The sequence below is a fragment of the Anarhichas minor genome, unplaced genomic scaffold (genome assembly GCF_050575085.1).
Source record: "Anarhichas minor isolate MPS153535 unplaced genomic scaffold, ASM5057508v1 ptg000024l, whole genome shotgun sequence".
Taxonomy (NCBI): Eukaryota; Metazoa; Chordata; class Actinopteri; order Perciformes; family Anarhichadidae; genus Anarhichas; species Anarhichas minor.
In genome coordinates, this window is record NW_027466470.1 from 5,315,062 (window position 1) to 5,335,955 (window position 20,894).

Below are 20,894 nucleotides of genomic sequence, written 5' to 3' on the forward strand. Positions count from 1 at the left end.
CTTTTATTATATAAACTTTTTCATCTTGGCACAGTTCTTTTTTATTTTTACTGCATCAAAGAGTCGAGACACTTTACCTGAGAGTATGCCGTGTTACAGACACAGACATATATGCTTTTTGTCTCCAGCTCCGTTGGGTCATGATCACACTGCTGCTCCAACAGCACAACTTTGACTGATTGGGACAGTCTTCCGGCCTTACAACAGCTGTTGTTGTAATGCGCATTCAAACCAGCAGGTGGCTCTGTGTCTTCCTTTTTTATTGAAGGAATATCTATTATGATCCATATCACACCACTACTTATGAGATTCTTTAATGTGAGGCCTTTTTAAACATGCAGGGATATTTAATGATGCGCGTTGTGGAGAAAGGTGGTCTAATGTGACATCCAGGTATGTGGAGGTATCACTGCCTTCATGGTTTGCTGAATAGACAATGGTACTTATCATGACCATTATTGAATAATACACGTGTGTGTGTTTAAATAGATGGGACCACAGAAGCTCTAGCAAAATATAAACAGCATTGTTGTTCCAGCTGTGGTTTCAAATCTGACATCCACCCATGATAGTATACAGTTGCACATAAACACGGAGTATTTCAGAGTTATAAGAGGACACACATTCGTCATTATTGACACTGGTGCAAAGAAATCCCTCAGAAGACAATATTGTGCGTCCACGTGCGCGCGCATGCACACGTGAAAGGGCCCAATTGTGATAGAATTGCATGTGGCTATTGTTTTAAATCGAGACAACAACTGCTGATACTCCAAAATGAAATCGCTGTATCTACTTGTGTATCTTGCAGTAGCCAGTTTATTTTGCGGTTGCATAACTGTCAGGTAGGTTATTATAATGATGTGCACGTTGCGATCCCCCCCCCCCCCCCCCCCCCCCCCCGTCCATTCCACCAAATCCAATCACACCCTCCCCCATCTCAAGTACATTTACGTGTTGGGTGACGTTTCAGCATGCGGAGGAGGGCGCTGGGCAGGGACCACTTGGACCAAAGAGGACTAAACGCGATTTCATTTCAGCAGCGCAGAAACAACGCATTGAAGGCAGCGGACCAGGGCGCCGTGCTGAAGCCCATTGTCTCCTGCGAAACAGAGCGACGGAGGAAAACGGGTTAGACCGACAGCAGCGGGGCAGCCCATAAAGGAGTGTCCGAGTGGTAGGCATTGCGGGTTTGTAAGCCACAGAGAGAGAACAAGAAAGAAGGGCCCTGGACAGATCTGGCCAAATAACGGAAAATGAATCACAGTCAAGTTTTAATAATATGAACAACAGCCGCGTTTCGTTGCATTTGGCGATCAACTATTGATGCTTCTGCGCCGATCGTTTTCCACACCATCAGTTCGCGCGGACTTCTTTTGTTCGCATCGCTTCAATCCCAAATTGTAGTCTGCATATTTGTGTTGCAGTTGTAAAAAAAAAAAAAAAAAAAAAAAAAAAGAGTTAGTCGCTCCCCCTCCAAAAAACAAAAAAAAAAAAAAAGATGAATTTCCAGTCGAGCGTCCCAGGGTCTGGTATCTCGCAGCAGTCTCAGCCAGCCATGCCTACTCCAGGCACGGTCCCGACGCCGGTTCCCGTCCCAGTGCCCCAGTCCATCCCGTCCCAGTTCGGATCCGGATCGTCCGCGAGCTCAGGGGCCGGCCAGTTCGGTTCGGGGACTGTTTCGGGACAGGCTTCCCAACCCGGCTCGGCGAGCTCGCAGTTTGTTTTGTCCAACTCGGCCGCCATCCGGGCAGAGATCCACCGGTTCGAGTCTGTCCACCCGAACATTTACGCCATCTACGACCTGATCGAGCGCATCGACGACCTGGCCCTGCAGAACCAGATCCGAGAGCATGTAATCTCCATCGAAGGTGAGTAGGTCGGGGAATCATGCTGGGGGGGTTCTCTGGCGTTTTGTGGCCGCTCATTCATTGAGGGTTGGGGGATGGAGGGGGGGTGGTGTGTGTCTGTTTTGAAGAGGGGGGGGGGGGGGTACTTTTTCCTTCCTTTTATGTACACATTGTTATGGGCGCACAGCAGTGTCAACAATCACACTGTGAGGTCGAAGGTTGGGGGCGTAGCCCAGCTCACAGTCCTGCTCCAGGAGTGGATTGCCCCCCGAGACACTGCAGTGTTAATAAAAGGCACTCACAGGAGGCAGCACCCTGCCATTGTAATGAGCTCTAAAAACACCTTTCTGCTGTTTAATGCCGTTTCCTAAAGAGACCACTTGTTTTCACTCCTCATGCACAACAGCGTGACCTTATTTTCCTTCTGAACCTCAGTGTAGCAGAGCCACAAGTCACATGTTGCATGAAACGAATGGTTGCTCTGGACAATGCAGAGGCACACATGCACAGCGTGCCACTAGGAAACGGCATGATGGACATCACTGGGTGTGTTATGAAGCCGCTCTGCGAGTTTATTCTTCACACACGCAGGAAATCGAGTCCAAATGTTGTGAGCTGACCGGAGGAGGATGACGACAGTGGCTGTAAACCAGCTACCACAGCTTGTCAAAATCTTAAGTGCGGGTGATGCACATGTCAGATTTGAACGTCTTAAATGATGGTTTGCGGTTTCTTATGTGTTTCTCTCTGCCTCTCACCCGCCCATGTATCCAGTCAGTGGCTGTGTGACACAGCAGTCAGCGTATGTCCATCAAAGTCAGCATGTGGGGGGGGGGGGGGGGGGGGTTGGAAGAGTGTTACAGCAACTGTCTGCATGTACACGCTTGCACCACTGCTTCCAAGACTGTCTTTTGGTAGCGTTGCCCTCATTTAAAGGGTCAAAGATCAGGAATCAAGGGGCACTTTATCTTGAAAGCAGAAATCCTTCCGAATACACCAGCAGTTGTTTCATATTTCTAGAATCTGAGGAATTGTGTTGGAGTTGGCAGTGAAAGAGTGAGATTCAAAATGTGGGGAAATCTTTTTAACAGTGTTATCGTTTAGCATTTCTGCACTGGGCAGTACAACTTGAGCTTTTGTTTTTGTAATTTCACACAAAAATATAGCAATTTTGTTATCATTAACAAACAATTACAGTTGCCCTTAGGAGTTGGCATTGTGCCAATAGCAAAGATTTATGGGAAACGTTACATAAATATTTAAAGGGACAGTTCATCCCAAATTCAAAAATACATATTTTCCCTCTTACCTTTTAGAGCTATTTATCAATCCAGATTGTTTCGGTGTGAGTTGCGTAGTGTTGGAGGTATCGGCCACAGACATGTCTGTCTTCTCTCCTATATAATGGGACTACACTCAGTTTCACGTAAGACAGATAATAATCACAACAAGGTCTGTGAATTATCTCGACTAACCGGGTCGTTATTTCTAGAAAGAGACATTGCTGTTGAGTTTTTCAAAAGTATTTCGGCGCTTTTCAGCAACATAATATTCAAGAGAAGGCCGACATCTCGACGTCCAATATCTCCAAAACAACACTCACGCCAAAACACCGTGGACCGATAAATATCACGACTGTCCCTTTAATGCAACTTTAACGATATTGACATGTTGTTTTTTCATGTGGATTGGTGACCTACCAAAATGTCCAGGTTATCAACAGAGTGTCAGAAATGATCTTTACAATATTTACCTGGGAAAAATCTGAATATGCAGTCAACATTGATGTTTTAGGATATTCCAGGATGCTTCCTGTCAATGACACAGATTTATATGTGTCTGGCGGTGTCCGTAGATTTGGGACAGGTCAGATCAATGGAAAAGGAAAGTCATCCTCGTGAAAATAAGCAACAGCTTTTGGCCTGTGCTGTCTCCGTTTTTTTCTGATGCCTTTAGGATTGTTGCATAATCTTCTCGATGAAGGCACGTCTTTATTCTGTATCTTGACGGGGCAACACTGGAGCCTTTTATGAGTTATCTCTTAGATGCACTTAAAAACATAACGGTAATTGCTTGCACTATTCACAAATCATTTTCAATACAAATATGTTTTCGGGTTAGAGTTGGGGGAAACAAATTTAATAAGCATTCTTGGATAAATGTTGTGGTGTTAAAAACGTCTTTATTATTGCGGATTCATTCTCCTTCTAGCTTTTGTGTCGACTTAAGCTGCAGAATTTTCTTTTCCCACAATGCCCTTCCACAAACCTCAGGAAAGATAGTTAGTATTGAGCGAGCTAGCTAGTTAGCTAGGAACATGTCTGAAGGCTGCTGTACCTTTTTTATTGTTCTCAAACCCTGACATATGGACTGCATGAATGTCAACTGCAGCTTCTGCTGGTGCAGAAACTGGTCCCTGTGGGACATGTTCCTCACAGTTCCCCCTCAGTTCCCCTCGTGTCATTGGGGAACGTCAAAACAGAGATTAGAAAAGAGCCCATGCTTTCTGATTCTGGAGCGCCGCATGCTAATCCTGATGTTTGAGATAATAAATCTCTCAACAGGATGTCACATTATCTGTATTTGGCCAGGTATCCTTGGGAATAAAAGCAAAAACTGTTGCTGCTGTGGCACCGTGTACACACCTGCAGGCTTATATACAAAATGTTGCATTGGGAAATGTTTAACCCCAAAAGCAAAAATCCACCGCTGAACAACAAAACAGCAGCAGAGATGCCAAGCACACTCCCTGTACCTGTTTATTTATGAATCTGTAACGCACATCGTTAACCCGTTTGAGGTAAAACCACGACGACAAGTGTACGACGCTTGGTGTTGAATTGATATTTCTAAGCATACACGGAATGTCAGCGGCCTCAACAGATTTTGGTGTCCTCACAGAAGAACCCATTGCATTAGCTTTGATGTACGTTCTGGTGCCTTTTTATTTCATGCTGTTAGATGAGATGCAGTTGCTTTAATAACTGTAACTCCAAGAGGCTTTGAAGAGCGGCAACAGGAGACGTTGGCCGACTTGTCTTCACCTGCACTCTGGAGCTGCAGAGCCGTTCCTCTTCAATCTTGCATCATTGCAGAGTCTGTTGCTAAGGAACCAGTGGCTCATGCATTTAGCTGAAAATGCTGAAGAAAGAGTGAATATAAATCACAGCCCTCACAAAATGAATTCCCATTATTACTAAGGTTTCCCTGTTTTGTTGATTAATAAGACCTTTCGTATGATGATGACAAGCCATTCAGACTCTTGTGTGCGTTTGTTCGGCCTCACATTCTTTGCTTTTGCTCTGATTGGCATTCAAGGTGCTGCTTGGTTTCCGTGCCAATTCATATATTGCACCTCCAAATTACATTTATTCTCTTGTCTTTTTTTAAAAACAGTGTTTCTGAATACAGAACTTAAGCTGATCTAAATTAGACAGGCGTGTAATTGACGATAAACCCATGAGTATGACAGGAAACGCAAATAATATAAAGAAGTGCAAAGTGGTTCTCAAGTGGATTTGCTGTTCTACTCACGGTTCGTTAATACTCCCAGAGGCTTGGATAAGCTGCATCTGTTTCTGGGCCCCAGGGCAAAAGAACATGATGCTGTTTTTTCCCCCATTGCCTTCAATTTCCCACCAGGTGCAGTTCACACAGCACACGAAAAGATGGCAGCTTCGGTATTTTTTGCACAGAGGTCCAGAAACCAGCCAGCGCTCCTATACTAGAATACTAAGCGGCCCCAAGTTGTCATGTCGGTTTGTGATAATTTGATGGAACAAATGACCGTAAAAGAACTGACACACGGTGAACCGGTGACTTTTAGAGGCCCGGGGCCAGTTGCCCACTTGGCCTCGCTGGTAATCACAGATCACAAAACGTCTGTGATCTGTGACCTGAATGACTGAGGACCGTCATCGACATAATGCTAAAATGACTCTAAAATCCCCAGGATTAGATGGTGGGGGTTGCCAGAGTGGTAAACCTTCATCAATATCAGGCTGGACAACGATTTGGCCTAATCCATAAAATGCTTTTAATGGCCGTGTCAGTTAAACCTTTAGTCTGGGAATGATTCTAGGTCTGGGCTTCTTCTCCATGTGAGCAACCGGCTCTCAGACTCCGCTTGTAACTGCGTCCCGTGATGGATCATATTCTGTCGTTTTTTGGAACTTGTCGGACACACTGACCAACAGATTGACTTGCACTAACGGCAGGATGCTGCTAAATAAATAACGGAAGAGCAGAGATTTATACATAGTGGCGACGATGCACTTCAGGACAGAATTGTTATAATAATTAATATATACATCCTAAAAAATAAAAGGGAAAAAATGTGTAGTGTATAGTATATAATAAATAGTATAATAGTCTATATGGAAACACGTCTAATGAGTAGTAGTAAGAATTGAGGATTGCACCACAGCAGTGATCACCCGATATCAGGTTAGCCTTCAACCAGTATGCTGTTGAGTCACACATTGTCATCGGGAGAAAAAAAGGATATAAATAAGAAAAGCTGTTCATGCACATTAGTGTTGCACAACCTGTACTGTGCATGACTGGATAAAAGCTGACCTCTAGTCAGTACAGATAGACGGGCTAATGAATACCCAACAATCATCTGGCAAGGCATTGGATATCATGTCCTTGCTGCATAATTAATTGTTAGAAATATCAGATTTATTCAGAGGAACAAACTCATTTTTATTCATAAATGTGTTTTTTACTGACTCTAATCCGTTGGAGGCAGGATTTGGTCATGGATTTTATTTGAGGGGAATAAATACTCGAGCGTATGTAAATAGAAGAAAATCCAGATCACTGAGATATGGACACAGCTGCAGAGATGTTCTGTGATTCCAGTTATATTTTTAGCTGTTCGTGTCAACGTGGAGGAGTGTTTCATTAACAAGACTACGTCCTGGGAATAGTTTTCTTTGGAGTTAATGTGCAATGGGAGTTCTGATTGCTTCCATGATTCACGTTCTTATCAAACTTGCGAAATGTTCTTTAGATTTACAAGGAAGCTGTGTAGGTAATTGAAAAGATATGTGGATGATTGCACTGCAGTATAAAGTACAAAAGCACCTACAGTCTGTCATTATAGCAAAGGGCAAGAACTACGCAGGTCGGTGATGGACAGGATGACGTAAATGTTTGACTCCTTCCTGCTTTTTTTAGCCATCTCACTTTCCCAACAGCCGGTTGTGATTTCTGCCCTGTGTGTATTCCTGAGGAGATTTCCTTTTTCGCCTGTTGTGAGTGTTATGATGTTACTCCGTAATGTAATCTTGCATCTTGAGCAATGACCCTGTTTCAGAAAACTGCAAAAAGCCCACGCTGACTTCCATATTTCCAACAGAGAGTCCAATGTCAGAGCAAGGGCAGTCACCCAAGTCCACTGCTACTCAAGAGGGGTGCTTGGGATTTGGAGAAAGCACGAATACGCCCGCACAATAGGACATTGTGTGCTCAGATAGCAATAGGGACGACACAGAGAGATACAAAAAGAGCACAGACTGAACCCTCGTATAGCTCTCTGTAGGCATTGTGTGGCACCACACATCTCTCTTGCAGTCAATTGCCAATGAGAGTGAAGCAGAGTGCTCGTCTGCCGATCACAAGCAGAGAGTGATGATAATGCATCTTTCCATCGCTGCTGAAGCGGAATTTATTTCCTCATGACCACTGAGATGTAAAACTGTGTGTGTGTGTGTGTGTGTGTGTGTGTGTGTGTGTGTGTGTGTGTGTGTGTGTGTGTGTGTGTGTGTGTGTGTGTGTGTGTGTGTGTGTGTGTGTGTGTGTGTGTGTGTGTGTGTGTGTGTGTGTGTGTGTGTGTGTGTGTGTGTGTGTGTGTGGTTTGAATTTGATTGGAGGAACTGGCCTTACAGTTGTCACTGTGGGCCATCTGTGTCGGGGAAATGCCGCTACTACTTCTGGCGAGTGCCGTCTCTACAATGTGCTCATTATAGTTCTGAACCGTATCCGTGAATATGGATTAGAAACTGTTATAGAGTTAGAAATGTCAGTCAATACCACCAGCTGTGTCGCTTACACGGTGTGTCAATATAAATTGCTGTTAGTGTGGAATGCTGGTGTTTATAGAGCAGCTCAGTAAGTATTTACTAGTTGTAGATCTTGTGCCTAAATAAAGCCTTACATAAATACATCTGTGAGGCGTGGAAGAGGTCCAACTATGGCCTGTTCTTTTTTCTTCATACTGAGTTACAAAGAAAACATAGGTTAAACACTGAAATTGCCATCTTTAGAAACGTGTAGGCGCTAATTATCGTCCTATTATTCTGGAGATTGGTCTGCAAAACCTCACATTTCTTAAGGGATAGTTAAACATCTTCATTCGCTTCCTTGTGCCCGGGCCACGCGGCCTGCGTGACAGCTGCCTCGCTGAACTGCTGCGTCTCTCACCGCGTGGTGTCCACACAGACAGCCCTTCTTTCTACATGTTTCATTTCATTATAAATGTCATTTGTATTTGTTTCAGACAGACAGAAAGTAAAGATGTGTGTGCTCATTTGTAAATGACAATCCACACTGTCCCGCAAATATTTCAGAACAAAAGCCTTGTGTAAACACAGAAAGACGCTAGAGGGCTTTTATTTTGAAAGTGTTAGGGTTGCAACGGATCATAAAACTCATGGTTCTGATCGTATTACTGTTTTGAGTCTCGGATCGGATCGGCACAAAAGAAAAAAAGGAAGCAAATATAACTTTGAGAGATTCGCCGGTCATTTTTTGCTGCTTATACCACTTGCAGATCGTTGATGATCCATATCGCCCAGGACAGATAGTTTTTGTTTCCAAACGTTAGATGAGGAGATTGATACCATGTACCAAAATAGTTTAACTGTTCCTTTAAATCAACTGTAGAAATGTAATTATGGTATATTGTTTTGCCTTTTCAAGATGGAACCAAGTGTTAGACGTACAAAAGCTGAAGTGAACTTGGGATGTCACTGTAAGTAAATGGGATGCATCTTAGACTGATGGACCTCTAGGATCTGTCATTTTGCTGCCAGTGAATATTTGTGAAAATGAAGACAAACACAGATTACCCTGAAGAAACGCATTTCACTTCAGTTCCATCAATGTTGAAGAAGAGAATGATCCTGTGTCTGTCGGGGGAAGAAGCTCCTTTGCTGCATCTAACGTCTCCGAGGTCTACAACAGCCCTGTCGAGCTCTCAGTTGAGCCTCTTTGATGTGATGTACCGTGGATTAATGTGAACACCTGAAATGTACCCTTGTCAACTTGCTCAAGCGGCCATTGATAAAAGCGTAAGCTTCTTTTTGATTTCCCATTCGCTTGAAGACCATCTGTAGCAAATGGAGCACCTCTGTGTTGAGCATGCCAAGTATCAGGCCCCAGTTTAATCTTTGAGAGTCAGCGTTGGGAAAAGAAACACTTGACATCACGTTTACGTCACAGGTTTATTCTTGGGAGCGCAGTAGTAACGGACGTTTCCCCCCGAACAGATGCTCACCAGATAACAGGGTATGCACATGCCTCAGCGCTCAAAAGACTCCCCTGCTTTGTGATCAGCTCATAAAAGTTCTGTCATCTGCAGCTTGAGAACGCTCATCCCGTCCCCATTGAAATGCATTTCAACACGCCGCCCGACTTTTGACCGTGGGTCAGCAGAGACGAGCTGAACTGGAGAGCTGTAGACGGCCTCGGTCTGGGAGGTCCGCGGGGTCAGAGTGCCATTTCTGCCTCAGCCCTGCTGTCCTCTCTCTGCTGCAGCACCACAGCATTGGCTTATTGAATGTGACGCTATCCTCAACAGCAGAATGTCCTCCATTGTGCTATTGAACAAAGGCTTGCTCTCTCCTATTGATGGACAACACATTTTTTTCTTCTGTTCTGAATGTGGAGGGACGGGATTGAGCTGTTTTTTTTAGTTTTTTTTTTAGAGTACCCTAATCTCTTCTGTACAGAAAGTAGAGGGTTGTTAATGGGTAGTGTGGAGTAGTTCTGATCTAATGTTGTATTAAAGGTAAGAGCCACTGAGTTTCTAAGCTCAGTTCATTTTGAATCACTGGGTTTTCAATACAGAAAAGGAGATAAGTGCTTGTCCCAACCATACATGCTGTGGTTGTTCATCCTTAAGAAGCTTTGCTACATTTAGATGAAAGAAAGAAGAAAAAAATCTGGGTTTTTGGAGTTATGTGGTGATGTAATATGGTCTATATTCACTTTCTCACATTGTGAATTTAGCTATAACTAGAAGGCCAATAGAGAGGATGTGACATTTATAATTTAGATTGCTGTCTTAACAAGAGCCGCTGATTGTAAAACCGTGGTAGTGTTGTTCGCCTCGCTCAAAGGCCATCCATACCATAATAACACTATTTTAGGAGCAACAGAAGTCAGACGGCGGCTCACGTTACAGCAGTTTCACAAGCGTGCAGAGAAGTACGGTGGCCGTCAGGTAGCGTAAAAAAACAAAACACTCTCGCTAGAGCCAGTGTTTGGTTTGTCCGTTCTGGGCTACTGTAGAAACATGAAGAGGACCCACCATGGATATATAAAGAGAACTGGATACAGCATTGGAGCTGGCGAATGAAATTTGCTCAGCGGCACATCAAGCCACTTTGTAAAATTTGCTTTAAATCCCGGCCCTCTTCCTCGGGCCTGGGGCCATCTCCCTATATGAAAGGCTCCTTCTAAGCTCACTAAAACATGTCTTTAGTTCCAGGTGATTGTACTCTGAAAACATAACTATGAATATTATGATCCATTTCTGCTGATAGATCCCCCCCCCCCCCCCAAAGTGCGACACACTACCTTTTTAAAAAAATGACTAGAATGATTATTCGGTTGAAGCCCTACATCTAAGGTTGTATTGTTTTGTAATATTTATTATTCCCTATATTAACGTTTAGCTTTTTACGGGAGACAGCGGTCAATACATTTGCCTTAGGCTCTTGTTTATTTTTTTGCGTGCATCATCTATATCCTATGCTGGAAGTGCTCATGTTTCCTGCCAGTGGGGTAGGGCTGGAAGCAGATGGCTGCTGACAGAGGAAGGGGTTTGGAAAGCAGCGAGTGAGCAACAGATGGAAAGGCGCATATGCCTCCAAGTCCCCTCAGCCTGCCAGCAGTCCCGTGACTAACTGTGGGAAGATTCTGGCCTCATCCAGGTTGGGGATGGATAGAGGATCATGGTGAAGTATGAAGTGTCCTTCGAATGAAAATGGCTATCCGAGAGCAGTTTGTCTCTGGAATTTCAACTGGGGGAGGATTCAGATCTCTTGATGAATGGAGAATAGAGGCAATAGAGGAGTGTTTTTTTTATTTTTATAAAACACAGTTTAGAAGAGCAAGCGGTGATCTTGAATTAGTTATCCAGGTATTTAGGAAAAGAAGCTCAGTTGCCTTTGAAAATAAATCTCATACAGGGACTTTTCTGGCCCTCGGGGAGCACATTTTCTCCGTTGAAGAGGAAAATGCCGGATACAGGAAGTGTGGCCTACAATATGTGAGGCCATATGGCTGCCGAATATGGCAGCATACGCGATGCAAGCGAGACAGTTACTCCTGCTCCTGGAGAGAAATAAAATTGAGAACACGGCGACTATTTAAAGGGCTGCGGAAATTAAATGTAATTCCCTTCACAGCTCGGGGACATGTCACAGTTTTTCTGCGTCAGTCAACCTTCAAGGACGTGCCTCGAGTTTGTTTGTTTTCCACGTGAGGGTTGCTGGAGTTATTCAAAGAAAAGTTGGTGTTCTACTCTGTGAATGAATCATGTCCATCAAAAAGGTTGGAGGGCCGCGTTGTTCTTAATCTGATAGTATCACTGCCACTTCACATCTATTTAAAAATGGCATACAAACCAGCTCCATTGTCTCTTGCTTAAGTGTGTAGTTAGATGTGTGTATGCGGCAATTTGACATTTGCTCTCACACTAGAATATCCTTACTGTATATATTTATATCTGTCACCAGAATAGTGTCAGCGTCAGTGCTACTTTGCTTCTTTTCTTTCATGCTAGCCCTGTTGTCAGTGCAGCTTGTTCAACATGTGCCAGCTGAGCGTTATCAGCCAGGTCCTACATTCCTTTAGTAGATGTCATTGTTTTGATGGTGTTGTGGCATGTCCTCTGGCCTTGTGCTCGCTGCCTTCAAAGGACTCACTCAGGCAACATGCCAGGTGCTTGTTCTTTCCTGTTTGTTTTTTTTTGTCGTAGTTGCTGTTGCTGATTGTGGGAAAGTAGATGTCACAGTTGAGAAAATATTAAAACCAACTGTCGATTGCAACATTGGTCTGTTGCTTTGTGAATCGTGACTAAACTCTAAGGAGGGTTTGTTGTGGAGTTTTCTGTGGGAATCACTTGAGAGGAAGAGTAATGTGACCCCTATTTACTGTTTATACCCCCGTTTCCTGCCTTCCCCCCGCCAACTGGAATAACCTAAAGTTGTTCCACTGCTGAATCCCCCCTGGCCATGACCCAGGAACATGTCATGTGGTGGGGTATGTGAACTGCATGTAGAACAACCCCTCGAGGAACACAATCGCGGTTCCCATTTTGGACCCGACATCTGACTCGGACATCGGCTCCAAGCTGTAAAGACTTACTTCCTGTGGCACTGAATGTCGTCCGGTCTTTTCATGTCTGAGTTTGTATTCGTTTCCCTGATGTGATTCAGAGAGCTCCAACGCTCTAATTCAGACCAATTAATAATGTCCGTATTGTTCTGATAATTGTCTACTTCATGAAAGGCTAGCGCAGATTCTGTTTGTTTTACTGATGAGAGGAAATGAAAAGAAAGAGATAGCCTGTCACCTCTGCCTTAATGCATTCATGTGGTCTCATTTATAAAGTATTTACCATGTGGATATGTTGTATGTATGTGATCCACTGTTCTCACTGATGAGGCCTGGTGTGATTTGGGTCACGGTGGTTTGTTTTACAAAGTGGACCTGCAGAACAAAAAGTTTGGGAAACGCTGCTCTACCTTATTGTCAGTGGTGCATTGACCAGATGTGGAACATTTTAAAGTCTGAAGACATTTTGTTTCCAGTTTGCAAGCAAGTAATGACCTGTGGTGAGCAAGAAATCATAACCCTAATGCATTATGCTCTTGTGGTTTTAGGGGTCTGAGTTTATCATTGCACACAAAGCAAACATTTTCCACTTATCCAGAAGCAAAACGGTTAATATCTCTGTGTGTGTGTGTGTGTGTGTGTGTGTAGGGAGTTTAATGACTTCATTGCTGCAGTATTTGTATACATATGTATTAATCATGAATAGGAGAGCTAGGAGAGTTGCCCTATGTTTGGAAGAAAAAAAAAAGTGGAGCCCTTGGCAACAAGACAGCACATTTAACTGAAGGTTCAGCCAAAATAATAGAAGGCCACGAATTGCCAGGACGCAAGAGGCCGAGCACACGAAGGCAAAAGTCATTCACACGAGTTGTATTCTTTAATACCCTGCCAGTTAGGAGCGATGTTACTATGGAGATTTGGAAGAAAAAAGGCAACCAGAATGCTGCGTCGTTCGCCAAGCACCATTTGGTCCTTTTTAAAAAAATTTAAAGCAGTTTCTGACACGAGGCGGTGCTGTAAACTGAGCGGCTGTATCGTCCTCTGTGTGGACGGGCGCTCTGTAGTGCCAGTTTTGATACAAGTCGCTGTAAGTCTTGCTCAGGGCTGTGTCAGTGCAGCTTCTCTGCAGCTCTGGTTTGGATGATGAGATTTTCCTCATTGAGGAGTGTTGGCGTAGAAAGTGCACCGTTCAGCAGCCCGACGCTGTTCTCCGAAGATGAGCTCTTCCTCGGTTTTGTGTTAGCGTATACTGGAAGGAACTGCTGGCCTGGAATGAAATACTGTACAGCTGAAAAGGAGGAATTATGACACTTGTGTTGCCACACAGTACATCTCAGGCCCCTGTTGTGCTCTTGGGCCCATTCTGTTGTAAAATTGGACCAACTGGTGTCTAGAGATGCACCCTGCTGCTGTGTTAAAACACAGTCAGCCATTTGTATCCATTTTGCAAGTCATTTGCAGGACATTTATTACATCAGCAAATGTTTTTTTTCGGTGCACCGTGCTGTTGACTTGCAGGGCAACTTGTCCAGTTACAAGTACATCTGTTCAAGGCGAGGGACAACTCACAATGCTAATGTTTGTGTTGGGCCCCTCTGAGAATACTCGCACTACTAAATTGTGGCTTTTCACACATTTGGCTTCAAGAGACCCTCCGCTCCAAAAAAGGTATCTTTGGTTGTGTCCGAATCTGGCATGAAGTTTTAGCTTTTGCCTCAGAAAAATAAATTGGCAGCTGATGTGGGCCCAAGCTTATTCAAAGCTACATTTTGTCTGTTTACACAATAAAACAAACCTTCGTCTGGTCTTTTCATGCCAACAGGGCTTTTAGTAAATAGGACCCTACGTTTAGTTGTGCTGGCGAAGCGAGAGCTTGGGCACGATTAGTGGTCCACTTTCAAAACGAATCCTTTGGCCACACTCTCAACCCTCATGGATCGTCAGATGTCAGTCCATGACAAGTCCATCCGACTGAAATCTCGGTTTTACACCATGAAGACAAACACGGGTCATTCAGCATCAGCACCTGTCCTCGCGTCTGACACGAGTCTTCCAGGCAGAGAAGTGCATCCTTATACTTTTGCAGCGTAAGCGCTCTGGTGATGCATCTCCGTCGGTGGCTGAGCGTAGTGCAGATCTGGCGGTGGATGGGTAGGCAGCGCCATGTGTTATGTAACACAAGTAGGTGGCTGGAATAGCTCTGCGTGTGTGTGTGTGTGTGTGTGTGTGTGTTTGTGGTGTGTGTTTAATACTTTGGATGGGTGTCTGTTGGATGCAGAACCCCGAGGAGATGGATGTAATGGGAGTTTGGGTTTGTTGGGGCGGGTAGGGACATGGTATTAGAGCTGTGTCATGTTGTGACAAAGGGTCAGGAATTGGGGTTGTTGGCGGTGAGTTTGCAGTCCAGGAAGCCTCTTAACACCACTTGTATGGCAGGATCAATCTATACCATTTTCTAGGATTGAAACCTACGTTTTTTTGTTTTTTTTTACTCTGTTCTCTCAATATCTCTACAGCCTCTGTGCAGATAATTGCCCCTGTATGGCACAGACTGCTGGCCCCGACCTCTTTGTTTGCAGCTGGTCTAGGACTACACATCCTTATTTCTGACAAAGAGGGGATCAGATAGAGTCCCCCGAGGCCAGGTTGACCTGAGGTTATCTGAGCCTGAGCTACTGGTCTGGTATTTTTTCCACAGATGGGATAATCCAGCTCAGTATTTGTTCTCTCAATCATCTACACAGGTCTGTTTACAGCAATGCACTCTGTGAAATCAAATGTGAGAGCAATTTTTACCTTTCAGTCACACTTAAACATGAATTCATTCACTTTCTATATCCGTTTAGTTAGTGGAGCACATCCCAGCATGCACAGGGGGAAAGAATGTGTAGAAAAGTAGCGTGTGTGTCGTTGGACAAACCTCATCCTGCAGACAAACACACTCACACTGACTACAGGTAAATACCACTCAACCTGATCTGCATGTTCTGTGACTTGGGAACAATAGAGCTCAAACAATTGGTCAATTAATCGATTAAAACAGCAATTATTTAATCACTTTTTCATGCAAAAATGCAAATTCATGCTTTTCAAAGGTGAACATTTGCTGCTTTTCTTTGTCCTATATAATAGTTAATTGAATATTTTCAGGGTTCGGGCTGATATTCGGATACAATTATGAATTTTCATTTTACATTTTTCATTTCAGTAATTGAGAGAGTAGTCGGCAGACCACCTGATGTTTATTCGTTTTACTATACTACACGGCTTGTTGCTTTAAATGTTCTGGTACATGCGTCTTTGTTGGTCACAATGTCTCACAACACGTCTTGACTGCAGGAAGAACTGAGCAAGCTATTATATGATGCACGTTGTGATTTAACTGGTATGCTGATGAGTCATTGTAAATTCTTCTGGATGCATATGACCCGCGCTGAGCAATACAGCACCTCGGCCTGACTCAAGGACGGGGATAGCTACTGCACAGCCAAACATGGAGTGGCTCTCGATGACTATGAGCTATTGGACATCAGAGTCCCACCATGACGAAGCACTTCGCACGTTAAAGATATAATGTTACATTTTGTCTGTAGAAACAGACACCACCGCACACTTCTAGTGGGTTATAAGTGATGATTAAGAGGGATTGTTTTTGTATGAGCCCATGCATTGTTTTTTTTAGAAAATTCCTGCATATTATACTTTTAATTCCTCTTCAACATGGAAGCAGTTAGGCTGATTTGGTTGTTTTCTACGGAGCCTTACTCGAATATCCTGGATAATTTGTCCTCTTGTGTCCATCTGGAGATAAAACACCCACTCTAACCAACCTTTGTGTTGGCTCCCTTGCTTATGAAGAACTCTATGGAGGAGATTTCAAATGTTCTATGTTCAGAATGTTGTGACATGTTAAAAACATTTCATATGATGTAACACAATATGAATCGTGTTTGGCAAATTCATGCAGTAGAGAAGCAAAGTTTACTTTTAAATGGGAAGCTGAGCTTGTGGTGTGATTCAGTCTGTTACTGTACATTACTGTACATGCAGCGCAGTGGCAACAATCAGGCCAGGAGCAGACAGGAGAGGGGCTCGGATAGATGGGGGTAGATGGAGAAGCAACTAACTCAGTTAAGCATCTGGTCGTCAGCAGATTTTGTCGACTGGATATCGAACAGCTCTCGCCAAGATTATCTAAACTCGATAAGGAACATCTCTGATGTCTGTGATCAATTTGATGCAATGCCACCGAACAGGAATGTCATCAATAATATTGCATTTTCATTGAACGGTGCTCTTCAAATCTGACACATAACCACCCCAAAGCCTTCTCTTCTGTCTGCAACAAAAAGGTTGAATCGATCACTAAGCTTCGCACGTCTGACATCTTTGGCTTATCTTTGTCGTCTTACAAAAATGGGAAAATGCCAACCGCCCTATCACATCCTCCTCACGACTTGTGTTTCTTTGTGATGATCCCATGAATTATTCATGTCATATTTTAGATGAATTATTCAACTCCTTTATTGAGTTACCTGAGACAGCTTGCAGTGTTGCAAGCAGGTGTCAACAAAACTGTCAACACACCAAACCGTCAACTGAACACAGTGATTATTATACTAACGAAGCCAAACTTATCCGGAGGTTGGTGGAGAATTCTTTCTGAAAGGTGTCAAACTTGGGACGGTAGTGGGTCGAATACAAAGAACGCACCGGAATAATCAACGACAAGTAAACTGATATTTGCTGACAGCATACCCTTAAGAAGTAACTCTCCAAGTTTGGCAGAATGTCAGCTCTGTCTTCGGATTTTAGTTTTTATCGTGACATGTTCACTGATGATTATACTGCAATGTAATGCAAGAATTCTGTCGCATGTCTTTGTGTAACGAGGGGTCTTTCCCGTCCTCCTCTTGACTATCTACGGTTCGTAACGGCTCCGGTGAAACTCGATAGGAGTGACGGCAAACCGACTCTGCGTTGTGTTCTACGATGGTTAGTCTACACTCCAACGAAGAAACACAGACAACTCCGATGACGATTCAAAGATGGTTTGATTGCTTAGAAGCACTTCAGGATGTGGTGGATACGAGTCAGATCCCAGTAAAACTATTCAATATGGAATACAGTTATAATCAAAGGAAGCAATACCAATCGATGATTTCTGTAGCCAAACTCAATAACCGTTAATAGACAATTTACAGGACCAGCGGTCAAACTTTGACCCGGATCTAATCATTCATTACAAGTTGCTCAAAGATATTATTGATACAGATGGATCAGTACACATAGATCAACACTACATATATCGTATTTGTTTAATAATTACTTTTTCATAAGAAAACAACACAAATATATACACCTTACAAGGGAAATAACTGACAAATTATATTTCTATATGACATGTTTTTTTTCTATCAGACAAAGTAACAAACCAATTCAAGCTGAAGTTATGTATCTAATATAAAATGCAAGATGTATACGTTTAATTTGGATGCGATGGGTATGTCCGTAAGTAGGCTCTGGGGTACTACTAGATTAGTGTATGCAATTTAGGTAAAGCAGTACAACAATGGAGGACACCGCCTTATCGCGTAACCCCTCAACTGATTTATTTTCAGCTTGACATCTATCGGACTTCTCATTGATTTTCTTTGTTTCCTCTCCCTCATGCTCTCGCTGCCTTTGGCCCACCTTGATGGACTCCCAACACCATGCGACTCTGCAGGTGAGCCTCAAAAATACAAGCCAATATGAACTCGCACTCAACACATATTTGTTAGATATCGGGGTGTACAGTTGTGATGTGTGTTTCATGACACACCTGGATGGATGCGTGCATAATTTGAGGGTTAGCCAGCCTGCCATACAGCGATGTGTCTAAGGATACAAAGCCCTGACTCCTTGCCCTCTCGCTCTCTAGTAGTTTTAAAAAGCCAACGTGCAGGCAGCCAAACCAACCATAAGCCTCCTAATGTGTTGACTTGACTGATTTGGCTTTCTAATCTGCTGAAGAAGCGAGTGCAAAAGAGGGAGGGGGGGGGGGTGTGTGTGACACATTACCCTTTGGTTTCTGTACTGCATAGATTTCCATGAAAGGAGAGGAGCATATAGCCCAGGGCGGGTTATAAGCAGGGCAGCTCTGATGATGTATTAAGGGGTCTTGTCTGGCTCTTCTTCTGGAGCATGCTGATTGCTCATGGTGATAGCCTCCTGAGAGGATCCCAGATGGGGATGCCATCCTCTCAGCTGGCCCACTTCCACGCCACTCGTAACACGTAGCAATTTGTCCAATCCGCCTGCGCCTCTTCTCTTGCTAAGCCAGCCATGTAATTATTGTGTACATTTTGGTTTTTTTCCGGCCCTGCTGCCGTGGAAGATACTCCTCTTGTGCAGAGTTTCCCGTACGGTGAGCAATTGGGGTCAGAGCCTGGCACGGCAAAAGTGACGGGGGGGGGGTGGCTCGGTAGAATGTGATGCTGACAGTGATGATGTGGGATAAAAGCAGTGGTTCTCAAACTTTTTCTGTCGCGCCCCACTTTGGAGGAAGAAAAATGTTCATGCCCCACCACCCCAACAAAATTGTAACAAAATGGTCTATGTTGAATTTTTATTGAAATAACATTTTGTGACTCCTCCGTCCGTGCTTTTTCAAATAATAGAATAAAGAAAATTGCAATCACTTTTAAGTAAACCAGATTGCTCCATCAGACAAAAACAAATAAAATGTGCAATCACTTTGTTAGAACAATGCAAATAAAGTTCAATCTGTGCAAAAAAGAACTACAATTTGGCAAAAAATAGCTTATTACAATTGGCTGATATGAGATGCTAAGTCATAATTATGAGATGCTCAGTCATTATTTTGAGATAGTATCTCATTATAATGACTTACAGGATCTGTAATTTTTCCTCACAGTGACGGAAACGGGCTTCCATACATTTTGCCATGTATTTATTAATTACTTAAAAAAAAAAAAAAAGATTCTTCATTTCCCCCTGCGCCCCACCTGTAATACCACCGCGCCACACTAGAGGGGCGCGCCCCACAGTTTGAGACCCACTGGATAAAAGTAAGGACCTGAGTCTACTTTATACTGGAGCAACAAAATGAACAAACAGAGATAGATAAAGGTCTGCCTCAGTCACCTGCATGACAATCGATTTAGCTCGATGGACTGTCACAAGTAGGATCACAACGTTGCAGGTCATCTCCTGGTATCTCCTGCTGGGAGGATGCAGATGCAATCCATGTGATCGAAGGTGGCTAGGCGTGCGGTACGCAGTGAAAGTGAGGCAGTAGTCAGTAGTAGTCCCTTCACACATAATGTGACGCTAACTTGTGAGGGCTTCAGTCATCAAACCGGATAACTTTAAACTCACCGGCACTAACTCCATTCATGTCTCTTGGTCCATCCTTACTTCCAGAAATAATAATCGTAAAAGCTCAAGAAGGAATCCAAAGGGAATAAACTTTTCAATTTAATTGTGTTATTTTATGCTAACAGGGTTGTCATGTGTAATTATGTTTACACTTTTTGCTATTTATCATTCATTATTTGGACTCATCTCAGTATTTGTCATTTGACATGTTCACTGACTCATGCGGTGTGTCAGTCAAAAACAACACCACCACTACTTACCTCCATTAAGCTTTGATTCTTGCCGACTGATAGAGATCCCTGTGGTCGTCCTGCAGTCGTGGGTGAGAGCCTGTGGTTTGGAGCTTGTTTGAAGCTCTGCTTGGCACCTGCAGAATGATTTTGCACTTTGTTTACATCTCTTAATTACTCGCTGTCATCATATTGACAGTGTGGACAATAGGTAGCCACACAAACGACCTCTAAAATGGTGTGTGTAATGAGAATCAAACGCCATGACGCATGACTGACACATTATGAACATTTTACGTGATAAACAACGTATCACGGAAGTAGATTTGTGAATAATGACCAACATGGTTTTTATTTTAAAATAAATCACAATAAAAGGGGGATTTTACAACCCAATTATAGCATCCGATAGATGTGTTTTTATTGGTATCTAACGCTACATCTCTATGAATGTGGGATGAACGAAACAGGGTTTTTAAGTATGATACTAACAATACAATTCAGAATTCATGAAACACCAGTCAAGCAATTAATGTGCAGTATGGAATGATGATTATTAGTTTGTATTCTTATATTTCTGCATCACTCGATTCACTGGGAAAGTGTCTGACACTGACCCATAACGGTAAATGTGCATCATGGTAACGTTACGCCGAAATATGTTGCGTGTCTAAATTTGCTAAACTATACGTGCAAAACTAATCGTTACGTCCAAAATATTATCCAAAATGTTTACAAAAGAAAATTGGCTAGCAGCTGTGTGAGGCGGCTAAACTTGCTTTGAGCTAAATGCTAATGTAGGAAACCCAAGACAACGTATGGTCACTTCAGAAATGATGATATAGCAACAAGACCACAA

The 20,894-nt window shown here is 43.3% G+C and overlaps 1 protein-coding gene across 3 annotated transcripts in view; it reads left to right on the plus strand.

Moving 5' to 3' along the window:
* The first annotated feature begins 944 nt into the window (after positions 1-944).
* agap3 (ArfGAP with GTPase domain, ankyrin repeat and PH domain 3) overlaps positions 945-20,894 on the plus strand; it is a 107,465-nt gene continuing 87,515 nt past the window's right edge. For all 3 annotated transcript variants that reach the window (XM_076098492.1, XM_076098494.1, XM_076098495.1), the window contains exon 1: positions 945-1,871. In XM_076098492.1, coding sequence (XP_075954607.1) covers positions 1,502-1,871 — 370 coding nt within the window. In that variant the 5' untranslated portion in view covers positions 945-1,501. The remainder of the gene's footprint in view (positions 1,872-20,894) is intronic.